This window comes from Mirounga leonina, unplaced genomic scaffold (genome assembly GCF_011800145.1).
Source record: "Mirounga leonina isolate KUSES-001 unplaced genomic scaffold, KU_Mleo_1.0 Mir_174, whole genome shotgun sequence".
NCBI classification, from domain to species: domain Eukaryota; kingdom Metazoa; phylum Chordata; class Mammalia; order Carnivora; family Phocidae; genus Mirounga; species Mirounga leonina.
Window position 1 is genome coordinate 76,784,350 of NW_023270451.1, and position 21,131 is coordinate 76,805,480.

The 21,131-nt window shown below is 47.8% G+C and overlaps 1 protein-coding gene across 5 annotated transcripts in view; it reads right to left on the reverse strand.

Moving 5' to 3' along the window:
- The window catches only part of PARP12 (poly(ADP-ribose) polymerase family member 12), a 64,978-nt gene that overhangs the window by 24,506 nt on the left and 19,341 nt on the right, over positions 1–21,131 (reverse strand). For 4 of the 5 annotated variants that reach the window (XR_004682123.1, XR_004682122.1, XM_035021218.1 and 1 more), the window contains exons 6-12: positions 20,509–20,704; positions 16,713–16,854; positions 13,825–13,921; positions 7,486–7,561; positions 5,525–5,655; positions 4,549–4,700; positions 3,091–3,337 (exon numbers count right to left, since the gene is read on the reverse strand). Coding sequence is in view for 3 of the 5 variants with exons in the window: in XM_035021218.1 (XP_034877109.1) it covers positions 3,091–3,337; positions 4,549–4,700; positions 5,525–5,655; positions 7,486–7,561; positions 13,825–13,921; positions 16,713–16,854; positions 20,509–20,704 (1,041 nt within the window). In the remaining 2 variants the exon portion in view is untranslated. Of the gene's footprint in view, positions 1–2,223; positions 3,338–4,548; positions 4,701–5,524; positions 5,656–7,485; positions 7,562–13,824; positions 13,922–16,712; positions 16,855–20,508; positions 20,705–21,131 lie in introns of those variants that run through there. The other variant, XM_035021216.1, reaches the window with a different exon arrangement.

Consider the following 21,131-nt stretch of genomic DNA (forward strand, 5'->3'; position numbering starts at 1 on the left):
TTCAGGAGAGCTGGCACAAGAGGTTTCCACGTATCCATGGCTGTGGATGCTGCCTCTGCCGTTGGGTCCTCTCCCACTCCAGCCCAGAAGACCCCATGCTTCCCCCAGAGTCCTTCCCCATAGACAGGAAGGCAGCCTCGTCCCCCAGTGCTGTCCCAGCCCTAGGAGCTGCCCAGCCAGCCTATCACACAGCTCTCTCTCCACCCTCGCTCTCACCACTTCTCCTGTCTGGGCCCCAGCCCCTTCGAGATGTCTGGTCCTGGGGCTCAGACTCATCGGAGAAAGCCACACGTTCCCATTCCTGGTGACCCATCTGCCCTTCCTGACTGGCCTGCCCATCTCCCAGCCCCCGACCCTCTATGGCCATCACAGAGCCTCATCCTCGAGAAGGGCCCAACAGAGCAGCTGGCTCCCTCCTCAGAGCACAGCCTGCACCCAGCGCCCCTGGCCTGTCAGCTCCATCCGTTGGCTTCCCTCACCTTCTCTGTCCAGGTGCTTCTCATCTTCAGACAGCAGTGAGGCTTCCTCATGTTCTAGAATTGCTGGACTCGGCCCTTCCACTGTTTCAACCCACAATCCCTAGCTCCCCTGAAATCCCACCATCCGTGTGCAATGCCAGCTACCACGGGGCAGGAGATGGCACGGACTGGACCCTCCACAGGACCCTTTAGCTGGATCTCAGCCAGGTCCTCGTGACTAGTCAGTCACACACACTTGCCCTGGGTGCCACCGCCTCTTTGCACCAAGAGAGTTACCATCATTTTGACTTCGTCCCATCACATGCCCACCCCCCTGATCCCACAGCCTGGTCACACGGACCCCGTCCGTCTCTCAAATTTCAGGTCCAAGCAGGTGTCCTTCCTGGCTTGCTTTCTGAAAGGTGAGCAAATCCAGGGCCCCTGCGGTCTTTGTAGCTCAACTGCCTTGTCTGGAGCATGTGATCACCTCCCACACCAGGTTTCGCCAGCCATCCGTCCCACCCACACTCCCCAGTGGACCATCCTTGCTGCCCATCATTCAGCTCCCAGCAGCCAGGTGGTTAATGAGCATGGGATCATTTACATTTAAGACTTAGCAGGCAAGCACCTGATTTGATGGTTCTCCCTGACACCCCTCTGCCTCCCCGCCTACACTGTAGTAGGACCATGACTCAATCGAAAAGCAGTGAATAAAATTTCATCAGTCAGGGTATGGGGTAAATATTTTGGTGGCTCTGAAAATCATACCATGTACAACCAGGTGACTAGCCCAACAGGTGGGTAAGGTAGTACAGCTGTTGCTACATTTTTCTGGTCATAGAATTCAGTTCTTCTCTGCCTTGATTAGCTCACCTGTGTAAGGTTCCAGGGCATTCCCTACACCTGTTCCAAAGATGGAAAAACTCAACAGCCTTGGATAGGAGAACTTGAGGACAAAGTGACAGAAGCAGAGGCGTCCCATGAAGTGGACACACTGTATTAGGAAGGTGGGGGGATGGGCAAGAAGGGTGTAGGGGAGGAGGAGGAGGAGCCCATTGCTGAGGACTGAACCTGGAGACCAACAGCGAGAGCCACCTCAGGACACAGAGCTGCCCTGCCCGCCCCTCCTCCCCGGAGCAGAGCCAGCCAGTGCCCAGCAGAGACTCCCATCGACGGGGCGCCTGGGTGGCTCAGTCGGTTAAGTGGCTGCCTTCAGCTCAGGTCATGGTCCCAGGGCCCTGGGATCGAGCCCCGCATCGGGCTTCTTGCTCAGCGCGAGGTCTGCTTCTCCCTCTCCCACTCCCCCTGCTTGTGTTCCCTCTCTGTCAAATAAATAAATAAAATCTTAAAAAAAAAAAACAGAGACTCCCATCGACTGCTATGTGTGCAAGACACACTCAGAACGCACCCACCCCTCCATGTCCACAACACACTCTGCTCAGTAGTCAATCTGGGTTTTGTGGAACTTGAAATTCATAGCGGTTGGGGGAAAGAAAAAAAATAGGAATATGTAACTTTTGCAAATTTAACGGAGATGTAGGACCATGTGGCCATATAGTTAGGGCCCCTCTTACGGTTGTGGAAGAAGCCCCAGCAAGTGAGTGGCCCTGAACCTTCAGGTTCATCAGCTTTAGGATAAGTCACACACACAGCCCCCAAGGCCAGTACTGGGGGCTCTGTTATATCCCAAAACCCAGAAAAGTGTCTGTACCCCGCAGGTGCTCGATAAATAGATGCTGAAGAATGAGCTTTGGTTGTCGCCCACTTCAGATAAATATTCTTTTATTTCCATTCTCCGTTGTGACATTTGCAGCACAGGTATTCAAATCTCACAGGAACAGAAAACCCACATTCGGAGGGTGTCCAGTGTGCTCAGATGTGGGAATGGGCCTTCGTGGGCAGAGCCCGGGGGTCCTTGGCAGCCACTCATCCCTGTCACCTTCCACTGAATGGTGTGGACCCCGCGACAGGGCCCCAGTGATGCCACACAGTAGCCACTTGCTCTCACACCGTGACTGATGGGCCGACTCCAAGGCCAGAAGCCCAGGAGAAGAGCTGCCTGGATTAGAGCCAGAGCAACAGACAGGGAGGCCTCCTGCACTGATGGCTACTGTGTCATTTTGACAAAAAATTAAACAAGATGCCACTGAGACCCTGAAAAACCAAATGACTCACTGCAGAGACAGAAACTTAAATTTAAAATCAATCCATAAAATAGTATCTAGAAACTCTGCCTGGTGCCAATCAGCCGCAAAGTCAAAAAAGAGTGTAAGTAATAAAACTTTAACACACTAGTAAAAGGCAATAAACAGGACCACCTATAATCACTTCTGGTTAGTCTAGTAACGAGCCCAAGAGTGGCTTAAAACCGAAAACCATTACCAGTGCAAGATTAAGAATGTAACTTCATCAGGAAGTCAACGTTAAATGAACAGTTCATTAAAAGTTTGTTAAAAAAAAAAAAAAAAAAAAAAAAAAACAAAAGCCACACCTTCCCGAATAGCTACTCCAAGGAAGACAGGCCTGAAAGGCATTAAAAACACCCTGGCGGGCTCACTGCCGGCCCCCAAAGAAAGATGCCAAGGAGAAGAGGGTGGAGGCCCCCACCATGAGCTTGGTGGAGCTGACGTACTGGATGATGTACTCTGGGTAGACCTGGTGCTTCTCGAAGACCACGAAGATAGAGGGGTCAGACATGCTGTTCACGCAGCTGTCGTAGAAGACGTTGCCAAGGCCCTCCTTGGCCGGGGGGCGGACGAAGGAGGCGTTGCCTCGGATGAACTCCCCCACCAGCACCCGGGCCAGGAACATCGTGTGGGACTTGGTGTCGGATTTGCTGTAGTGGTGGGAATATGCAGCGTCTCGGGCAAAGTAGCTCCCTGCAAGGACACACGTGGGCTCAGCTGGGCGGCGGGGGCGGGGGGTAGCCCGCAGCCTGGAAGGGGAGGCTCGGGTGTCCCGTCAGCCAGGTGACACCCCTGCCTCCCTGTCCTCCATTTCTCCAGCCTCTTCCCTCATGAAGGGCATCAGAGGCATCACCAAACTCCGAGAGAGAAAACTCAAGTTCTGACTTGGTCCCTCAAATCCTAAAGGTCCCCTGGGCACATCACTCCCTAGCCCCCAAACCTCAGCTTCCTCAGCTCTAAAATGGGGCTGTCATGCCAGCCTCATAGGGTTGGTGCGGAAAGAGCATAAGATCCCATACACGGAGCACTGTAGCCACCAGCAGCCCCTCATCAAGAATTCCGAAGCTCGTTGAATGGGACCTGCACTGGAGGCTGCCACACACACATTCGGATACACGACCCACCACTGGCTTCCGTCCATCCTGCCCCTGCAGCTGTTGCCACACCTGATTAAGGCTGATTGATGGACAAGTGATGGAGTCGGAAGAGGGGCTGCTGACTACAGCATCACATCATATGAGAAGTTTGAACTTAGCAACCATGTCATGGTTACAGCAAAGAACGTCCTTGTTCTTAAGAGGCACTCAAGGAGGAAAGGGCATGATGTATGCCACCTACTGGCAAATGGGTCCAAAGAAATAAAGCCAATGCAGCAAAAGGTTAAAGCTGATGAATCTAGGTAAAATTTATGCAGGAGTTTTAAAAATATTATCCTTGAGACTTCCCTGTGAGTTTGAAATTATTTCCAAATAAAGCTTAAAAATAACACAGGAAAACAGCTAACTCCCATTCCATCTGGGATCTCAAGTGTTCAGATCCCCATTCTGATGATCACGGGGGCACAGTCCAGGGCCGGACTCGGGGTTGGGAAGGCACCTGCTCTCCTCCCCCCACCCATGCTCACCATCTCCAGGGCCTCCACTCCACAGGGACACAAAGCCCAGCCTGAGCAGGGCAGCTCCTGCTGGAACCTTGGGTGAGGCTCCTGGCTGCACACGGAGAGGAAGGGTGCCACCAGCTGGGCACGCCCCCCAGAGGGCCAGGAGTCCATAACTCACGGAGTTGGACCCAGTTCATCAACTCACACAGGTTCCCCCATGCCCTCCATCAATTTGCTTTAAAAGGGTTTCCCAGCCCCTGGGAGGAAAGCCGGGTTCTGTCAGCAGGGCCACCTTTGCCCTTACCCTTGCCGTAGGAAGTACCATGAAGACCACAGACCCGCCAGTCAAAGTTCTGCTGGCAGATGGCATCGACGAAATTCACACTGGTGCCATGGAACAGCTGCCTCTCATCGACCACCTTCCCTCCGCTTCTCTTCTGCATCTGCCCTTTTTGCCTAGAATCATGGGACAGGAGGCAGAGGGTGCTTGGTGCCAAATACAGGCCACTTGACCCAAGAAAACACATTGTATGAGAAGCATCCTGAGTCCAGGCCCGTGAGACCAGGGTGAAAAGCACAAGGGAAGCCTTTGCCTCCACAGCTCAAGGCCTCTTCCACTTCTTGAACTCCCGAAGCAGACCAGACCCACTTCTTCCTCACCACCTCGCTTCCCCTGGAGCTTAGCTAGGGAAGCTGGGAAGCTGGGGCATGCTGGTCAGTGGGGGGCCATCCCTCTCCCCCTCAGTTACCCTGATTTCATCACTGGTCCCAGAGTACAGATGACGCTGCTCCAACCCCCTCTTCTGGGGACAGGTCAGCAGGACCCCAGGCCCGCCTTGGTGACCCGCTGCAGATCTCCTCCCTACAAGGACAAGTCGCTAAGCACCCAAAAACATGCTAGTCCTCAGGCACAAAAATGAGGCCCGGCTCCCTGGCTATCAGGACAACAGCTCTATCTTCCTCTGGGCGTGGGTGGCTGACACAGACCAGTCTGCTGATCTTCAGGCAGGGAGGCAGAAGGCACCAGCCCAAGTGCTGGCTGTCACCAGGACAGCTTGAGCCCCCTCAGCTCTGAGGGATGTGCCAGCACTAAGCTATAAAGACAGAGAGATGGGGAGGAAAGCAGGGACACAGCTCCCGATGCCACCAGCACTGGGCAAGCAGTGGCTGCCATCTCAGATTGTCCCTGAAACCCAGGACACGTTGGCAAGCAGCTAGCCTCCCATGCATGTACTGGAGGGGATGGTCACCAGCCCAGCAAGAGTGGGCCCCTCACGTACCACTGGTAGACTTCCCAAAGGGCCAGATTCTGGACTCGCTCAATCTTCTGAACAATGTAGAAAGGCAGCGTACGGTTGAATAGGTTCCAGACCTTTTGATACTCGTCTGATGAAGAACTGAGGGTTATCTTCTGCAGGAAGCAAATATTTTTTGTCTGTTACCCTCAAAGTGTAAAATATAGATCAGTCCCTTCCCAAGGCTGCTCATAAAATGCTAGAACTGCCAGCAAGCCCAGACAGTGATCACCACTCTCCCTTCGCCCAGGGGTGTAGGGGTGTAGTCTCTCCAGCCGTGGGGTGTATGCAGTTTGTGGTCACTTGTCTTTTGTTCACTATGAAACCCTCCTAAAGGACAGGTACGTGATGCTCACGTCAGCACCACTCCGGGTGTCCCCAGGACGTCCCCGCTCCTCCTCTGTACCCACACAGGGCAGACTACATAGTCTACAGGATCAGAGTTGGTGTCAGTAAATGCGGAGTGCACACGTTCGGCGGAGGGGGGCAAACCCCGCTAAAGCAGGTTCAGGCTCACGGGCAGCAGTGCGTGCAGCAGGAGCACGCCTCACTGCGAGTGCTAAGGAAGAGGTCAGGCTGGCAGACGGGCACGCATCAACTCAGGAGCCCGAGGAGACTTGCGGGACGGTGCCTGGCTACTGCATCCTCCCAGCCGAGCCCACCTCTCCCTCAGTGCCTTGCTCTGGGAAATAGCACCCCCTAGGGGCCAGGAGGGGCCCTGACCAAGGGCAGCTGACCTCTGCACAGTGACAATCCACAAATTCCTGCACTTGCAGCCTGCACTTAACCAACCACCCTGTTCCCTACTCTACAAGGCTTGGCCCGATGACAGCCTGTTAGGGGATCCCTGGGAAACCCCTCTGTACATGGCCTTCCCCTACCCTGAGTGCAGTCTGAACATCCACAGGGCTCCTGCAACTGAAACTCTGACTCTGGTTTCCTTGCTCCCATCCCATGGGAGGACATCAAACTCCTCTCCCTCAAGTGGGGACCAGCCTGCCCCCCCGGACCAGACTGTCAAGGGCTCCCATACCTGTCATGGCCTGCAGCTCAGCCCCACAACCAAGCGCTCCACAGCACGGCCCTGACCTCCCTCCTGTTCCCCAGCATCCTTGCACACCCTCCATCCTGACCTGGGCTCCTTCCCTATGCAGTTTCCACTGACCTTTATGTTCGTCCCCTACTTCTGCAGGTACAAGCATCGGGCATCACTTAGGTGTGGACCCAGTGAAGCCTTCCCTATTCCCCTTAATATGGTCACCTCATCCTGTGACACTGAGTACTGCTGTTCAGACTCACGCAGCCCTTCCCACGTGTGTCTGGGCTGCTGGGGTCTGGGTGCATGCCGGGGTCTGGGTGCAACTCAACGAGAGGAGTGCTCTCAGGGCAGACAAACCCAGAGCCCATCTGCACAGTGCTCGGCAGGAAGTCAGCGTCAGAGGGCAGTCTGAGGGCCCCACATACATGAGGCAGTAGTGGACAATGACCTGAGTACTCTACAGAACTCAGTGTAGCTCTTGTCAGCTGGCAGGCCTGACATGAGCCATGTGAATTGGTGTTCCTGTCTTCTGGTATCTGGCACTTTCCAACAGGAACTCCCCTCTCTATGTCCCTCATCATATGCAAATCCTCCCCTGGTTTTGTTTTCTTGCTTAGTAAAACTAATACTTATTGGCTAAGCAGCTGTTAAGCTCCTATTTCTGCCCTTTCCAGAAATTTCCAGGTCATCATCCTTCATCCACAATACATCCTTTCCCCTTGGGGCCACAACCATTTTCCTGGTGATCACCCAGCCTTAAAATCCCCAAGACCAGAAAATAAAACCCCACACAGCTCCTCCCTCCAGCCCCAGCCTGGCCTCACAGCTTCCTCAGTGGTGGAGTCTCCTCACTCACTATGTCTAAGAACACCCTCCTCCATGGCCCAAGGCAGCGCAAGTCCCATACCTTAAAGCCAGGGTCTGGCAGGGCTGAGGGATCCCAATGGTCTGGGATGCTCTTTGGGCCTTGAAACTTGACACTGCTACAAAATGTAAACAAAAACACTGAGATTTTGTTCTTAGACTCAAGCAGATCTACTATCAGCAGCCGCCACTAGCTGGTACCACCAGTCTGGGGTCTCAGCCTAACATTTTGTAAAAGCAGGTAAAAGGTGAGGAGACACCTAAGCACATTATCCACCACGTAGGAGCACGTCTGTCTTTGCCCACGTGGCCAAACCCTAAACAATCAGGCACGAGGGATCCATCTCTCACCTGTATCTCAACACTTGCATGGAAGGCAGAGAGTATCTGATAAAAGGAGCACACACAAACTTTCATCCACAATTTAAAAATTCAAAGAGCTCTTTTTTCAAGCAGCCTCAATGAGGTATAATTGGCATACAAAAACATTTTAGAAAATGTATGTCAAAACTCATTTGGCAGGAGCACCTGGGTGGCAGTCAGTTGAGCGTCCAGCTTGATTTCGGCTTAGGTCATGATCTCAAATCATGAGATCAAGTCCTGCGTCAGGCTCCGCACTCAACAGGGATTCTGCTTGGGATTCTCTCTCTCCCTTTCCCCCTCCCCCAACACTCATGCTCATGCTCTCTCTCAAATAAATAAATGAATCTTAAAAAAAAAAAAAAGAAACCTCGTCTGACAGTAGAAGTTTGACTGGAACTGCTAAGAGGCTATTTGCAGTCTGTATATATCCTATTTAAAGGGACTAAGCTTATTTCATACCACTGCAATATCAGCATGTTTAATTACAGGTTTCACATAACATAAGCACCATATGATCTTTCCAAAAAACATAAGTAAAGAAAGACTGAGTTCTAAAAGACAAGGGACCCAACAGGTCTAGGAACAGGGACTACATCCCTATAATTCGAAATCCTTCTGACTCCATTTCAGAATGCTCTGTTCTTCCTACAATAGATCTACCTTCTGTTTCCACTGGCATGAGACATGTACCTTCACCCTAAGCCTCAAAGAACTCCCACAAATAACTCTCCTAGGAAAACAGCACAGTTATAACTAACCAAGGTCCCACAAGCAAGAATCAGCCAGAAATAGACCGTGGAGACTGAAGATGCTGAAATTATGAGGCAAGATTATAAGATTATAACACAACAATTATTCTTTCTGCGTTTAAAGAAATAAAAGACAAACTTTAAAAATATATGCAAGGAACTGAACTATAAAAAGATGTGGAGGGTTTAAAAAAGAACCAGAAAGAACTTCTAGAAGTGAAAGAGACACTCTTTGCAAGGACAGGCTTGCGAGCAGGGCAGACCACCTGAGGAGAGAAGGAGTGAGCTGAATGAGAAGGGAGGGCAGTTATCCAGAACGGGGCCCCAGCAATGAGGGGATGGGAGATGTGGGGGAGAAGCTGGGACATAGATAAGAGAGAGAGAAGGCCTGGATCTGGTCAGAACCTAACCAAAGCTCTGAAAAGAGAGGAGAGGAAAGGCTGAAGGCTATTTTAAGGAGAACAAAGGAGACTCAGTGACACAAAGTTCTAAGAAGCCCCAAGAATCTCCAACAGGATAAATAAAAGCACATGCCCAGCCACACCAGGGTTCGAGTGCATAACAGCAAGACCAACACAATCTGAAAATCAGCCAGAGGAAGACAAGAGTGAGTCTGGAAAAGGGGCTCTGGTTAGACTCACAGCTGATTTTGCAACCGCAGCAATGGAAACCAGGGGACAGTGGAATGACCTCTTCAATGTTCCAGGAGAAAATAACCACACCCCAAAATGCTATAACCAGTGAAAATATCTTTCAGGATTGGGGGCAAAATAAAGATGTACTCAGGCAAACAAAAACACAGTTTTCCAACAGACCTTCATCTAAGAAAATCTGAAAGGACAAAGCAGTAAAATGTGGGTAAATCTAATGAAACATTCATTGTTTAAAGTAACAGTACCTCATGAAGTTAAAAAACAAGAGAGGAAATTAATGGAATAAGGTATATGGGAGCTCTTACATTATTTGACAGGAGGACAAAGATGCTGACCGACTCATACCTAAGAACACGTTACAATTTCTAGTGTGGCCTTTAAAAAATAAAAAAAAGTAATACAGTGTATAACTTCCAAACTAGTAGAAGCGGGAAAAAAAAATGAAATGAACAAAAATATCCATAAGTTGGCAAGAAAAGAAAAAATAGGACTCAATCACATGAATAAAACATTTTAATGGAGGCTAGTAGGACAGTAAAGAACTAAACCAGAGAGCTGATGTGTAAATGCCATTTCAAACTTGCCCTCAAACTCTGGTATTATAACTTTGGAATGTGGAGGTCATATTCTGTGACCCTGTCATTCGTGTAAACAGAGAAGTTGTTTCTGAAAGCGACCCACTCTCCGAGTCCCAGCTGGCCAAAGAGGCCCCAGCAGCCTTGCTTGCTAGAGTTACGACAGCTGTCTGCTGTCACCTGGGTTGCATGGACACTGTGTGACTCTCAGGTCAGTGGGGAGATCCTGAATCAGTCATATCTTAGTCTGAATTTGATCAAAATGATCACTTTTATTTCTGATGTGTGATGTCTGTGGCCCCCTGAAGACTACGTTACAGTGATAACAAAAGACATCCAGTCTCAGAAAGGTGACAGACATATTTTTCCAAACTGTATCTAAGGTAGGCTCTGATTAGGGAAAAAATCAAAAATAACTTCCAGAAGTAGAAGCAGCCACAGTTAACTAAACTCTAAATCCAGAAGCAATACACAAGACAGATGGATACATTTCACTAAAAAATAAACATTTCTGCATGGGTAAAATACTCTATAAACAAAGCTGACAACTAAGAAATCAAGAGAAAAGGTTTGTGATTTGTATAAGAAACTGAGTGCTCATCTCCCCAGTAGATAAAAGGCTCTTAACGTATTAAAAAAAATACCAAAAGCTGACAGAAAATTGAACAAAAAGACAAACTGTCCATAGAAAAAGGCAAATGGCTGTAACAGTTAGGAAAAAATACTAAACTTCATTCAGAAGAGAAAGCAAATCAAAATGCACTGTTAACACCCTTTGCTACCCATAAGAAGAGCGAAAGTCCAAGAGCTTGATGACTCACTTGTTGGCAAGGCCAAGGCAAACAGGTACCTCAAGCATCTTGAGGCAAAGTGCATAATGGTTCAACCCTATTAAGAGGAATTTGCATTCACCTTCTCGAACTTTAACCTCCATGAATATGAAACAGCACGTATACCAGATCATCCACTGTGGTGTTTCCCTTGTAACAACAAAAGACCTAAAACAATGCAAAATATCCCTCCAAAGGGGACAGATTCAATAAAACAGGGTATGTACTGGTGATGGACAGCTATGAAGACAGACAGATTTCAGAAGACTTCAGTGTCCTGAAAGGGAATAATTATTTTTTTAAAAGATTTTATTTGGCTGAGAGAGAGAGTACAAGCAGAGGGAATGGCAGGGAGAGGGAGAGGCAGGCTCCCGCTGAGCAGAGAGCCCGATGTGGGGCTCAATCCCAGGACTCTGGGATCATGACCTGAGCCAAAGGCAGACGCTTAGCCGACTGAGCCACCCAGGTGCCCCGGGAATAATTATTTTTAAGTGGAAAAGAAAAGGTACAGAACAGTACATATAGAACGCTACCTTTAGTGCAAGAAAAGGGAAATCAGAAAATACTTTTATGTATATGCATTTGCTCGTTTTTGCAAAAAGAAAGATAAGGATAAATCCAAAATGTATGTAAATGGCTACTCACTGTGCAAACATTGGAGACAACAGGGAGGAAGATACTGACTACTGAGTATACCTTTTTCTTGGACTGATAGTATGGAACTCCTTTAAATGACCATGCTCCACAAACACAACCACTGAAGTCCATCTGCGGGGCCCCAGAAGAACCAGCAGAGAAACTATCAGTTCGCCGTGAAACAGAAATGAGCCCGATTTCTCTGGCTAAAGGAAGGTGTAGCTGGCTGACGACAACAGCTGAGGCTGTGACACACCCAACTGTACCTGGCGCTGTAGTAGCTGCTGCCATCCAGGCCACTCTCCCCCTGTATGTGGCCATGTAGACTGGACAGGAAGGACCCTTCTCCCAGCTCCAACCCCAGGATATCTGCACTCAGCCTAAAACTACTGGTTCAGAGGGGGTCTGATCAGAACCAAGCTCATAAATATGCCCCATCAGCTGCAGGAGGGCCCTCTCCTGCTCCTAAATGCTTACAAAGACAAGGGCTCCCCTCGTGGCTTCTGGTAGTCACACGGGAACCCGCCCTGAGGATGAAGCTGGCCTCTTAGTGCCTGCAGCATCCATTTTTGGGTTTTTGGTATCCCATGATATTCAAGTACATAAAACCATGAAATACAGGGTTTTTTTTTTTTCCATTGGCATATAATTCCATTATTTTTCTATTACTTCAACATTTTCAAACACTCAGGTCTATGATTCAACTATTTGACTGAAAATACAAGCTGATGAGCCAGCTTCAAGCCTAGACTGGCTTGCAGATCACAACAAGCAGCCTTATAATTGTGTATCACAAATCTTCTACCCATAAAGATAATGCTCTGGCTCCAAGCCTTTCCCAGCTCGTGGCACATGGATGCCAGCAGTCAAACTGCCACAGGTGACTCGGCATCAGAGCTGGCATTCATTCGTGATGCAACCAGAGCACAAAGAGCAACGTGCTTTGTTAGAAGCCAAGACCGCAGCTCACGCTACCAATAACAAAATCTGACTCTAAAAACAAACAGAAAAACCCAAAGAGCTACTGAAAAGATCCCTCCTAAGTTATAAAAAAGATACAATCACTTCAAGATGGAAACAGAGAGAAAATATGAGAAGTGAGATTATTACTGTTCCCTAATCATTCTCTAAATTATACCCTAAGTCAGGAAGCAGTTTTTTGGTTTCTGGAAAAATCTGCACAAGAATATCTTTATGACTCAGTAACACCACTCGCAAACTTACAGTTAAAATATCTAATTATACGGGGCACGCCTAGGTGGCTCAGTTAAGCGTCCTACTCTTGATTTCAGCTCAGGTCATGATCTCGGGGTCGTGGGATCAAGCCCCATGTTGGGCTCTGTGCTGAGTGTGGAGTCTACTTGAGAGTCTCTCCCTCTGCTCCTCCTCCCTCCACAAACACCCTCTCTCTCTCAAATAAATAAATCTTTTTTTAAAAATCTAATTAAAGGGGAACCCTCTTACACTGTTGGTGGGAATGCAAGCTGGTGCAGCCACTCTGGAAAATAGTATGGAGGTTCCTCAAAAAGTTAAAAACAGAGCTACCCTATGACCCAGCAATTGCACTACTAGGTATTTACCCCAAAGATACAAATGTAGTGATCCAAGGGGCACGCGCACCCCAATGTTTATAGCAGCAATGTCCGCAATAGCTGAACTATGGAAAGAGCTAAAAAATAAAGATGTGGCATATATATATATGTATACACACACACACACAGAGGAATATTATGCAGCCATCAAAATGAAATCTTGCCATTTGCAACAACGTGGATGGAAGTAGAGGGTATTATGCTGAGTGAAATAAGTCAATCAGAGAAAGACAATTATATGATCTCACTGATATGTGGAATTTGAAACAAGGCAGAGGATCACAGGGGAGGAGAGGAAAAAAATGAAACAAGATGAAACCAGAGAGGGAGACAAACCATAAGGACTCTTAATCTCAGGAAACAAACTGAGGGTTGCTGGAGTGGAAGGGGGTGGGAGGGATGGGTGGCTGGGTGCTGGACACTGGGGAGGGTATGTGTTGTGGTGAGCACTGTGAATTGTGTAAGACTGATGAATCACAGACCTGTACCCCTGAAACAAATAATACATTATATGTTAATTTAAAAAATCTAATTATTTGATTTTTTTTCCAGTGTCTTAGTTTTTTTTCCCTTTATTTCATGTTGCATTTGGTTTGGCACCTTAATGCTTTAATTAGAAATTAATTAATCTACACCACAATTAGAATAATACTCTGACATCTTTCTCTCTATAAACCTGCATTATATTTATCATCTTATGATCTATGCTAATACTTCTCTCACTGAAATGTGCTAAGTGTACCCTGATTTTCCAGTTTCATGAATTCTCAGACCTTTTCTGGAACACTGATATTAACACCAGCACTATGGTATTAAATTAAGGAAATTACAAAGGTACTGGGGGGCGGAGCTGGGCACTTGGAGACAGAGTGCTGGCATACTCAGTGACACAAGCCAACAAACCCTCTTACTGCATTAGCCAGTCTCAGGAGGCTTTCTGTATGTGCAGCAGAGCACACCCCACCCGGTACACATGCCACCTACCAGGCTTGCTTCACCTTCACCTCCTGCGGGGATACGTATCTGGGTCTCCGGCAAACCTTTCTGACTGTGCCATAGACCAGGTTTTTCTGAACAAACACTGAAAAAAAAAAACACAAACCACCAAATGCATATACACACACAGGACAGCAATGTTTTATAAATACAAGCTAAATGGGTTGGAAACGAATCCAAATGTGTAAAGCCTAGAATCAGTCTGTTAAAAAAAACTAGGCAATTTTCATATTTCAAATATTCATAAAGAAAATAGGTATCCTTAGGAGACTGGGTTTAATGAACACATGAATGATGAGTAATTGACGTATCAATTATACATGGGTACTTTTAAATTGTTCCTTCCAATCTTGTTTAAACTATTATTTTGCTTAGCAATTTTTCCCAACTTGGATATAAAAAAAGCTTCAGCCCAGCCTGAGACCAAATTACCACATCTTGAGCCAGTGGGATTTAGAATTAGTATAATAATTTTACTCTTACGGCTTTTTAAAATTTGACTAAACCGACCCCACAGCAGTATTTCCCAACCTTTTTAAACCTGTACCATCTTTAATAAACAAAATTCTTGCCCCATGCCCACCCCCAAGATCCTCAGGTTCATCCTAAGGGTTGAGGAGACACTGACCCCGAGATGAAAAATCACAAATACCTATGAGCTCAATTACATGTCCCCAGCCACCAGGAAAACCCTGCCACGTCTTACTTTCTGCACTTAGAGTACAAAACCAGTTTTTTTTTTTCACTTAAAAAACATTTTAATATTAATTTGTAGGTTTCTATAATTTACGTTACTGCATTTGAGCATACACTGTGTGATCACCGAGGTGTGTGTCCCTCATGCTGTCGCCCAGGTGGTCATCAAGATCGGCACTCCCAGGGGTCCTCCACATTCTAATCAGGAGCCCATGCACCAGACATGGCTACCACAAGCCCTACTGTTGTCCACCACTCAAATCCCATCAATGATTAGCACACTTACATGGGTTTTTATTGGCCTGTTGACTGACATCATGATAAATCTCAAATGGGTTTTCACTGGTAAAACTACTTAAGACATGCAGACTGGCTAAATATAAGTGAGACCCACTCCCTACCCTTCCACAGACAGGAAAAGGTGAGACTTTTCCCCTAATTTACCCTCAGCAGGGATACACTAGGCTACGTCCCTAAATAAGCGTGACCTTAGGGATTCTACCCTTCTGATGCCAGTTAACAGATGTCGGAGTTCGGCCTCTGGAATCTTGGCACTGACAGTGGCCTTGAGTGATGCTTGGGACAAGAGTCCCTAAAATGACAGCACTGAGTCTTCCTCAATCCTACAGAACCAATCATTTGACCTGCTGTGTGCATTTCTTAACTGTACTCTTTTCCTAATAATATTTAGTTCATAAATGTGTCTGGCAGATTTGGGTCTGAGACTTGCTTTCGCTACACCTTTCAGTGAGATGGGAACCTAGCTCACCTCAAACTACTTCTATAGCTGCTGGGATCCACCACCAACAAAAAGAACTGAGTGAGTCTGGGTCAGGTGGGGTGAACACACTTTTTCCTGCAGTTTGCAGAAAACTGTATGCATGTGCTTTTTCCCCACCCTTATCCTGATTCTCTGTTATGTCCCCTGGGGATGCAGCATAGGTTGAGAATGATAAAGGCTGCATCTGACATTTCTGGTTTTGATATTTTCTAGATATTTAAAAGGAGTATTTCAACCAGTTGCCAGCCACAGTCCAATCGGTGCTTAGACTCGATCCTCGTGTAGCTTGCCATCCCCTTTTGTGCATTTTTATCTATCAGACTACGGACTGCAAACCACCTGACCTGCGGCTGGTGTTCTCCAGCAGATGCCGAAAGCCAGTAAGCAGTTGTCCCTGCAGAGCAGAACACGCTTTTACGTTCTCTCGAAGGGCACACTGAGGGGGCAGCGATCCTACCTTCAGCAAGATGATAAGCACTACAAAACCACAGCAGGGCAGGTCAAGTGGTTTTAGGATAACTCACCACATATACTTTGCTGCCCTCCACACAAGAAGAAGGTCCACAAAAATAGAGAAAACAGCAAACCGCATTTATAGGAAGGCCCAGTGAATTCCCTCAAAAGGTGCTGAACGTTCAGAAGGATTCAGAGTTTAAAAGGTAAGGCAACACTGAGTTAAATAGAGCTGAACTGATAAATCCATAAGGAAACGGCTTAAGAGAAGCCACAAAAAAAACCTAAAACTTAAAAAAAAAAAAATCCTCCAAAGTCAGTCACTAGATGAACTGGCCAAAGGGTATTTGGTCTGTTTCTATCTGTCTGCAAAGGCAACCACAACAAGTCACTGAAAGCTCAGTGTCAGGACACCACAGGCACAGGATAATCTGCTTCCAGCAACTTTTAATCAAAGTGTGTGTCTAGCACGTGTTCCATCCGCAGCCCACCTAGGCCACAGGTGCCGACAGAGGACAACATGGAGCTGTCACGCTGGGAGAACGAGGCAGAGCGCAGAGCGGAACAGCTAGGACATCAGTCAGGGACTGAGGTTAACCCTGGGACCAGAGGGACTTGTCCATGGCCTACAAGACCAGCACCACAGCACACACGCGGACCCGGCCTGTTCCTTCACACTTCGGGCTCCTGTCCTTCCTCAGGCTCCTCTCCCTTCACCTCCCCCTCCCGGGGCAGCTTCTCCTCCACCCCCCTGGGCTGCCATCATTGGTTATAGGTCTGTCTCCCCTTCCAGGTGGACAGCATTTCAGGAACAAGGACCCCCTCCCCTTCCGTTTCTTTCCTGGGCCCCAGTGTGTACATGGACCTTCTCCAGGGTGAAGGCAGAAAACGCAGAGCCAACAGATGGCCAAGCCCTGCTGGGTGAGGGCAGCAGGTCAGGACGTACCTTTGAAGTCTAACTCGTATCTGTGCTTTCCAGCCTGGAACTTCAGGATGGCTGCCTGGGCGTCAGAGCCCGGTGCACAGTATGCCAGGTAGGCCTTCTCCAAATCGCTGCTGCTGACAGTGGTCACGGGGTGCTCCATGCCCTACAGGGGAAAGCCAGAGACTTCGTGAAGGCAAGACCCTACAATGATGAAGAAAGCTGCTGGGTGCGATCCACACCACACTGCAGACATGCCCACGGTGGATATCCGTGTCATGGGGGAGGTAGGGGAGTGGGGAGAGAGGAGCCAGGGAGCAGGGGTGTGGCAGGAGAGGGAGGCACAGAATAGAAGCCAACACGAATGCCTCCTAAAAGCTGCCCAGGAAAATAGTAAACGCAGGTCCTACTAATCAGGATAAGCGTATGGCAGCAAAAGAAGGAGGAGCATTCAAATTACTCATAATGGATGACATAACCATTCGAATAAAGGTGGGCACCCACACTGAATTCTCCAATCCTCTTGGAGGGATGGCCTGAACACGGCTGCCCCTTCTCTACCCATTCTTGTACCCACCACCCTTTAGAGCGTAGTCCTCCTCTGTCCTTTTCCTGGGCCCGTGGAGAGCTCTTCTATTTTTCAATTATCCATTTTGATCCACACTTTCTCTCCAATTACCTATAGGATATCTAAGATTTGGGGATGACTGAGTTTGAATTCTGGCTCCTCTATAACTGCGACAAGTTATTTTAACCTCTCTAAACCTCAAATGATCTCAACAGAACAGTAACAGGAACAGTAACAAACTTAAATCATACTCCATCATGATCCAAGAGTGCCATCCCATCCTTAAAGGGCTGGGACAATCATTAAAACAAGGCATGCAGAGCACTTAGGACAGTGCCTGGAACAAAATGCAAAGGTGCCACAGAAATATCAGGCGGGTACTAGATATACCAGCCTGAAGTTCAAAGAGGAATCTGGTCTGGAGACAGAGGTGTAGAGATCACTTAAGGTGGCCACTAACGTCAGAAGAATGGGGTCCTGGGCTGGACTCTGGACACCGCAACAGTCATGAAGGAGAGCGGAAAGAAGCAGCCCATGAAGGAGACAGAAGGAGCAAGACAGCCAGGAGAGTGAGGAGGGAGTGGGCGAAGTCTGGAAATGCCGCAAGATTTGGCACCTGGGCCCTTGACCCTTTGCCAGCGTCTATAGCACAGCAAGGGTTATGCCCGGCAGGGTCCCACCTCCTATGGGCACTCCATGAAAAGTGACAAGTAACAGGAACAGAAGTCAGATCCTGGCAAGTAGAGGAATAAACAGGGGTCTTTCCTTTCCAGTAGAGATGGATGGGTTGTTCAGGTACAAAAGGGTGAGGGCAATTGTAGAGGTTTTAGATCAAGGCAAAGATCACAGGAAAGGGGAAAAAAAAATGCCAAATATCAACTGACATGAGAAGCCTGTTGAGAATGATCCAAAGAGGATACAGGTCAGGGTAAGGCATCCTGGAGCCCAACACCTCAGGGAGGTCAAGGTTAACACAGGAAAATTCAGTGGGCCAAGAACAGTAATACCTTTATACCCAAGATTAGGCTATGAATTGAATTGCGCCACGCCCATCACCAAAAAAGATATAAGCTGAAGTCTTAACTCTAGTGCCTCAAAACTTGACCTCACTGCAGGTGTAATTAGTTAAGATGAGATCATATTGGAGTAGGATGGGCTCCTAACCCACATAACCTATGTCCTTGTAGGAGAACAGCCATGCCATGTGCAAACGGACACAGGGAGAAGGCCACTTGATGACAAAGCAGAGACTGGACCGAAGCACCCACAAGCCAGGGAAGCCACCAGAAGCTAAGAAGAGGCAAGTATGATTCCTAACAGGTTTCAGAGGGAACATGGCCCTGCTGATACCTTGATTTCCAGTATCTAGCTGTGAGACAATGAATCACTGTTGTTCCAAGCCACCCAGTTTGTGGTACTTTGTTATGGCTGCCTCAGGAAATTAATATAGGGTGGAGGCAATTGTGGACCTGAAATTGGGCTGTACATCCTGAGCTCAGGCAGAAAAGAACATAGCTTCCCTGAATCAAAAGAAAATGATCCTCAACTGGCAATTAGCAGAAAACTAAGAAAGAAATCCAAATATGGGGTGACACCAGAAGTGTGTGAGGGAAAGGAAAAGCTAGAATGGACAGGCCACCCTATGAGAGGATCCAGCTGATGGTACCAAATGAGACCACACAACCAAAAGTCACTGAGTCCACACATGTGCATCTGTACCCCAGCATCATGTGATGCATCCAGGTCATTCCCAGAGATTCTCACTGTTCTAAAAGAGGTTATATACTGACTATACTTCAAGAAAGAAGTAGCAGCATAGAAAGGAAAAAGGGAAAGCCCTAAGTATGGGCTGTTTGGAGGAGAAAGGCCCCCACTTCCTAAAGTCGTGACAATCCAGTTTGCAAAGTCACCCAGGGAAACATACTTTTGCATAGGTGTCCCTAGGGTCTCATGTCATCCCACTCAGCTCCCCAAGAAGGGGGACAAATCACAAAACGAAATGTGAGACGTTGTCACATTTGCTAAGTGCTTCTCACCTGCCATGGGTTCCTCCATGATGTCACCAGGTAAGCTAAACTCCATTCACAGAGCATAACCAGCCCCGCATTCTCTCCTGCTCCTCCATGCCAGGCACGACCTCTCCCCTCCTGCTCCTGACCAAACCAAGAGCAATGCCAGGGAGCCTCCTTGAACAAATCCACATGGCAAGGAAGCCGGAAGAAACCCCAGGATGCTCAAGAGGGGGAGATGGGTGGGAAAGAGGGCAGACAGAACAGCCACCAAGGAAAGGCAGGCACTGGAGGATGTAGAGGGGAAGCAGATGAGGGCTCAAGTGAGGCCCCTACTGAGAGTGACCATGACCAACTATCTAGACGGCAGCAAATACTCTGTCCTTCAGCCAGCCAATGTCTGTGCCCTGAGGACCTGCTAGGTACAGGCACTATCCTCCACACGGGGCACACCAGTGGCACAAGAAAGACCTAACTCCCTGCTCTCATGCAACTCTCATTACAGTGTTCCCAGACAAGAAGACATTCCAGGTGCAGGCAAGAACAAGAATCTCAGGCTTTTATATAGCCTCTTACAACCTGGAAGAGTATAAATGTCTATCAGACCACATATCCCAATATTCATTTTGGAAAGCTGTCCCTATAGACGTGGTGACCTCCCTATCCTTGTACCTCTACAGGTGATCAGGGGGCTCCCTCTAATCTGATCCAGCCATGAACATCTTCAAATAATTGACAGCAGCAATTAGATCCAGATTCCAAATCAATACCTGAAATAAATCCATTTTCTTACACTTGCCCACGTTCTGTGAAGTTGCTGCTACAGAGAAGGCAGAAAGCCACCTTCAAAAAGCCTTCAAAGTTTATTGTGCAGCTACACAAACTCTCCTGCACACACAGGCACTTCCTCTGGAGCTACCTGTTCGACAGTAAGAGAGGCATCTTTCTTTGCCATTTAACAAAACCAAGAAAAGTCATCTTACTGTAATTTACAGTCACTCAGTTCTCATGAGGCCAACAGATACCTACACATTCAAAGACAGAACCTCATACAAAGGAACAACTCACTGGTTTTGCCCTTATTCCCCCAAAGCAAGTGAGTCATAGGGGGATCTGGGGATCTCTGGCTCTGTCAAGGACTCTCCAAGGACTGTCCAGAACAACCCTCATGCTCATGTCTGGAATAGCTCCTCCATCATGGACCCTTGGGGGAAAACACTTGCCCTCTTTCCATGACACTTACTTGTTTTCCATATTCCTGCCAAGAACCAAACTCGTCAGTCCAGTACCAAACCCAGTCGGTGGTGAGGATGAAGTGTGGAGGTTTAGTAACTGAGGAGGCTGTGGAGAGGCGGCGGGCTGGCGCAGCACCAAACATCATGGAGTCAAAGTCTAGACAATCGAAGTGAAAGTTGCTGGCTGACTCAGCACACAAGATCCTGCAAAAGGACGTGAGAGGTAAACCCGAAATCTCCACCAGCCAACACTCAGATTCCACCTGTGGTCTTCTAGAGGCTCAAACGGTAGATGTGAACATAAATGTGACACACATCTTAAGGGGAAAAAGGTTCCACGTGGGAGGAGGGGAGGAGAGTTGGTTCTTATAAAAAATAATAATACTAATAATAAAATTAAAATTCTCTGAAAATAAAACTAATCTCTGCATGACTGATCAAGAAAAAAAGAATATTAGAAATACATAAGGTAAAAAATTAAAAATGCCACAGATACTAAAAGGGATATTATAAGCAACTTTATGACAATTAGTTTGACAATAAGTAAAATAAACAAACTCCTGAAAAAAATCAAAAATTTACCAAAACTGACTCAAGAAAAATAGAAAACCTGACTGATCCTCTAACAATT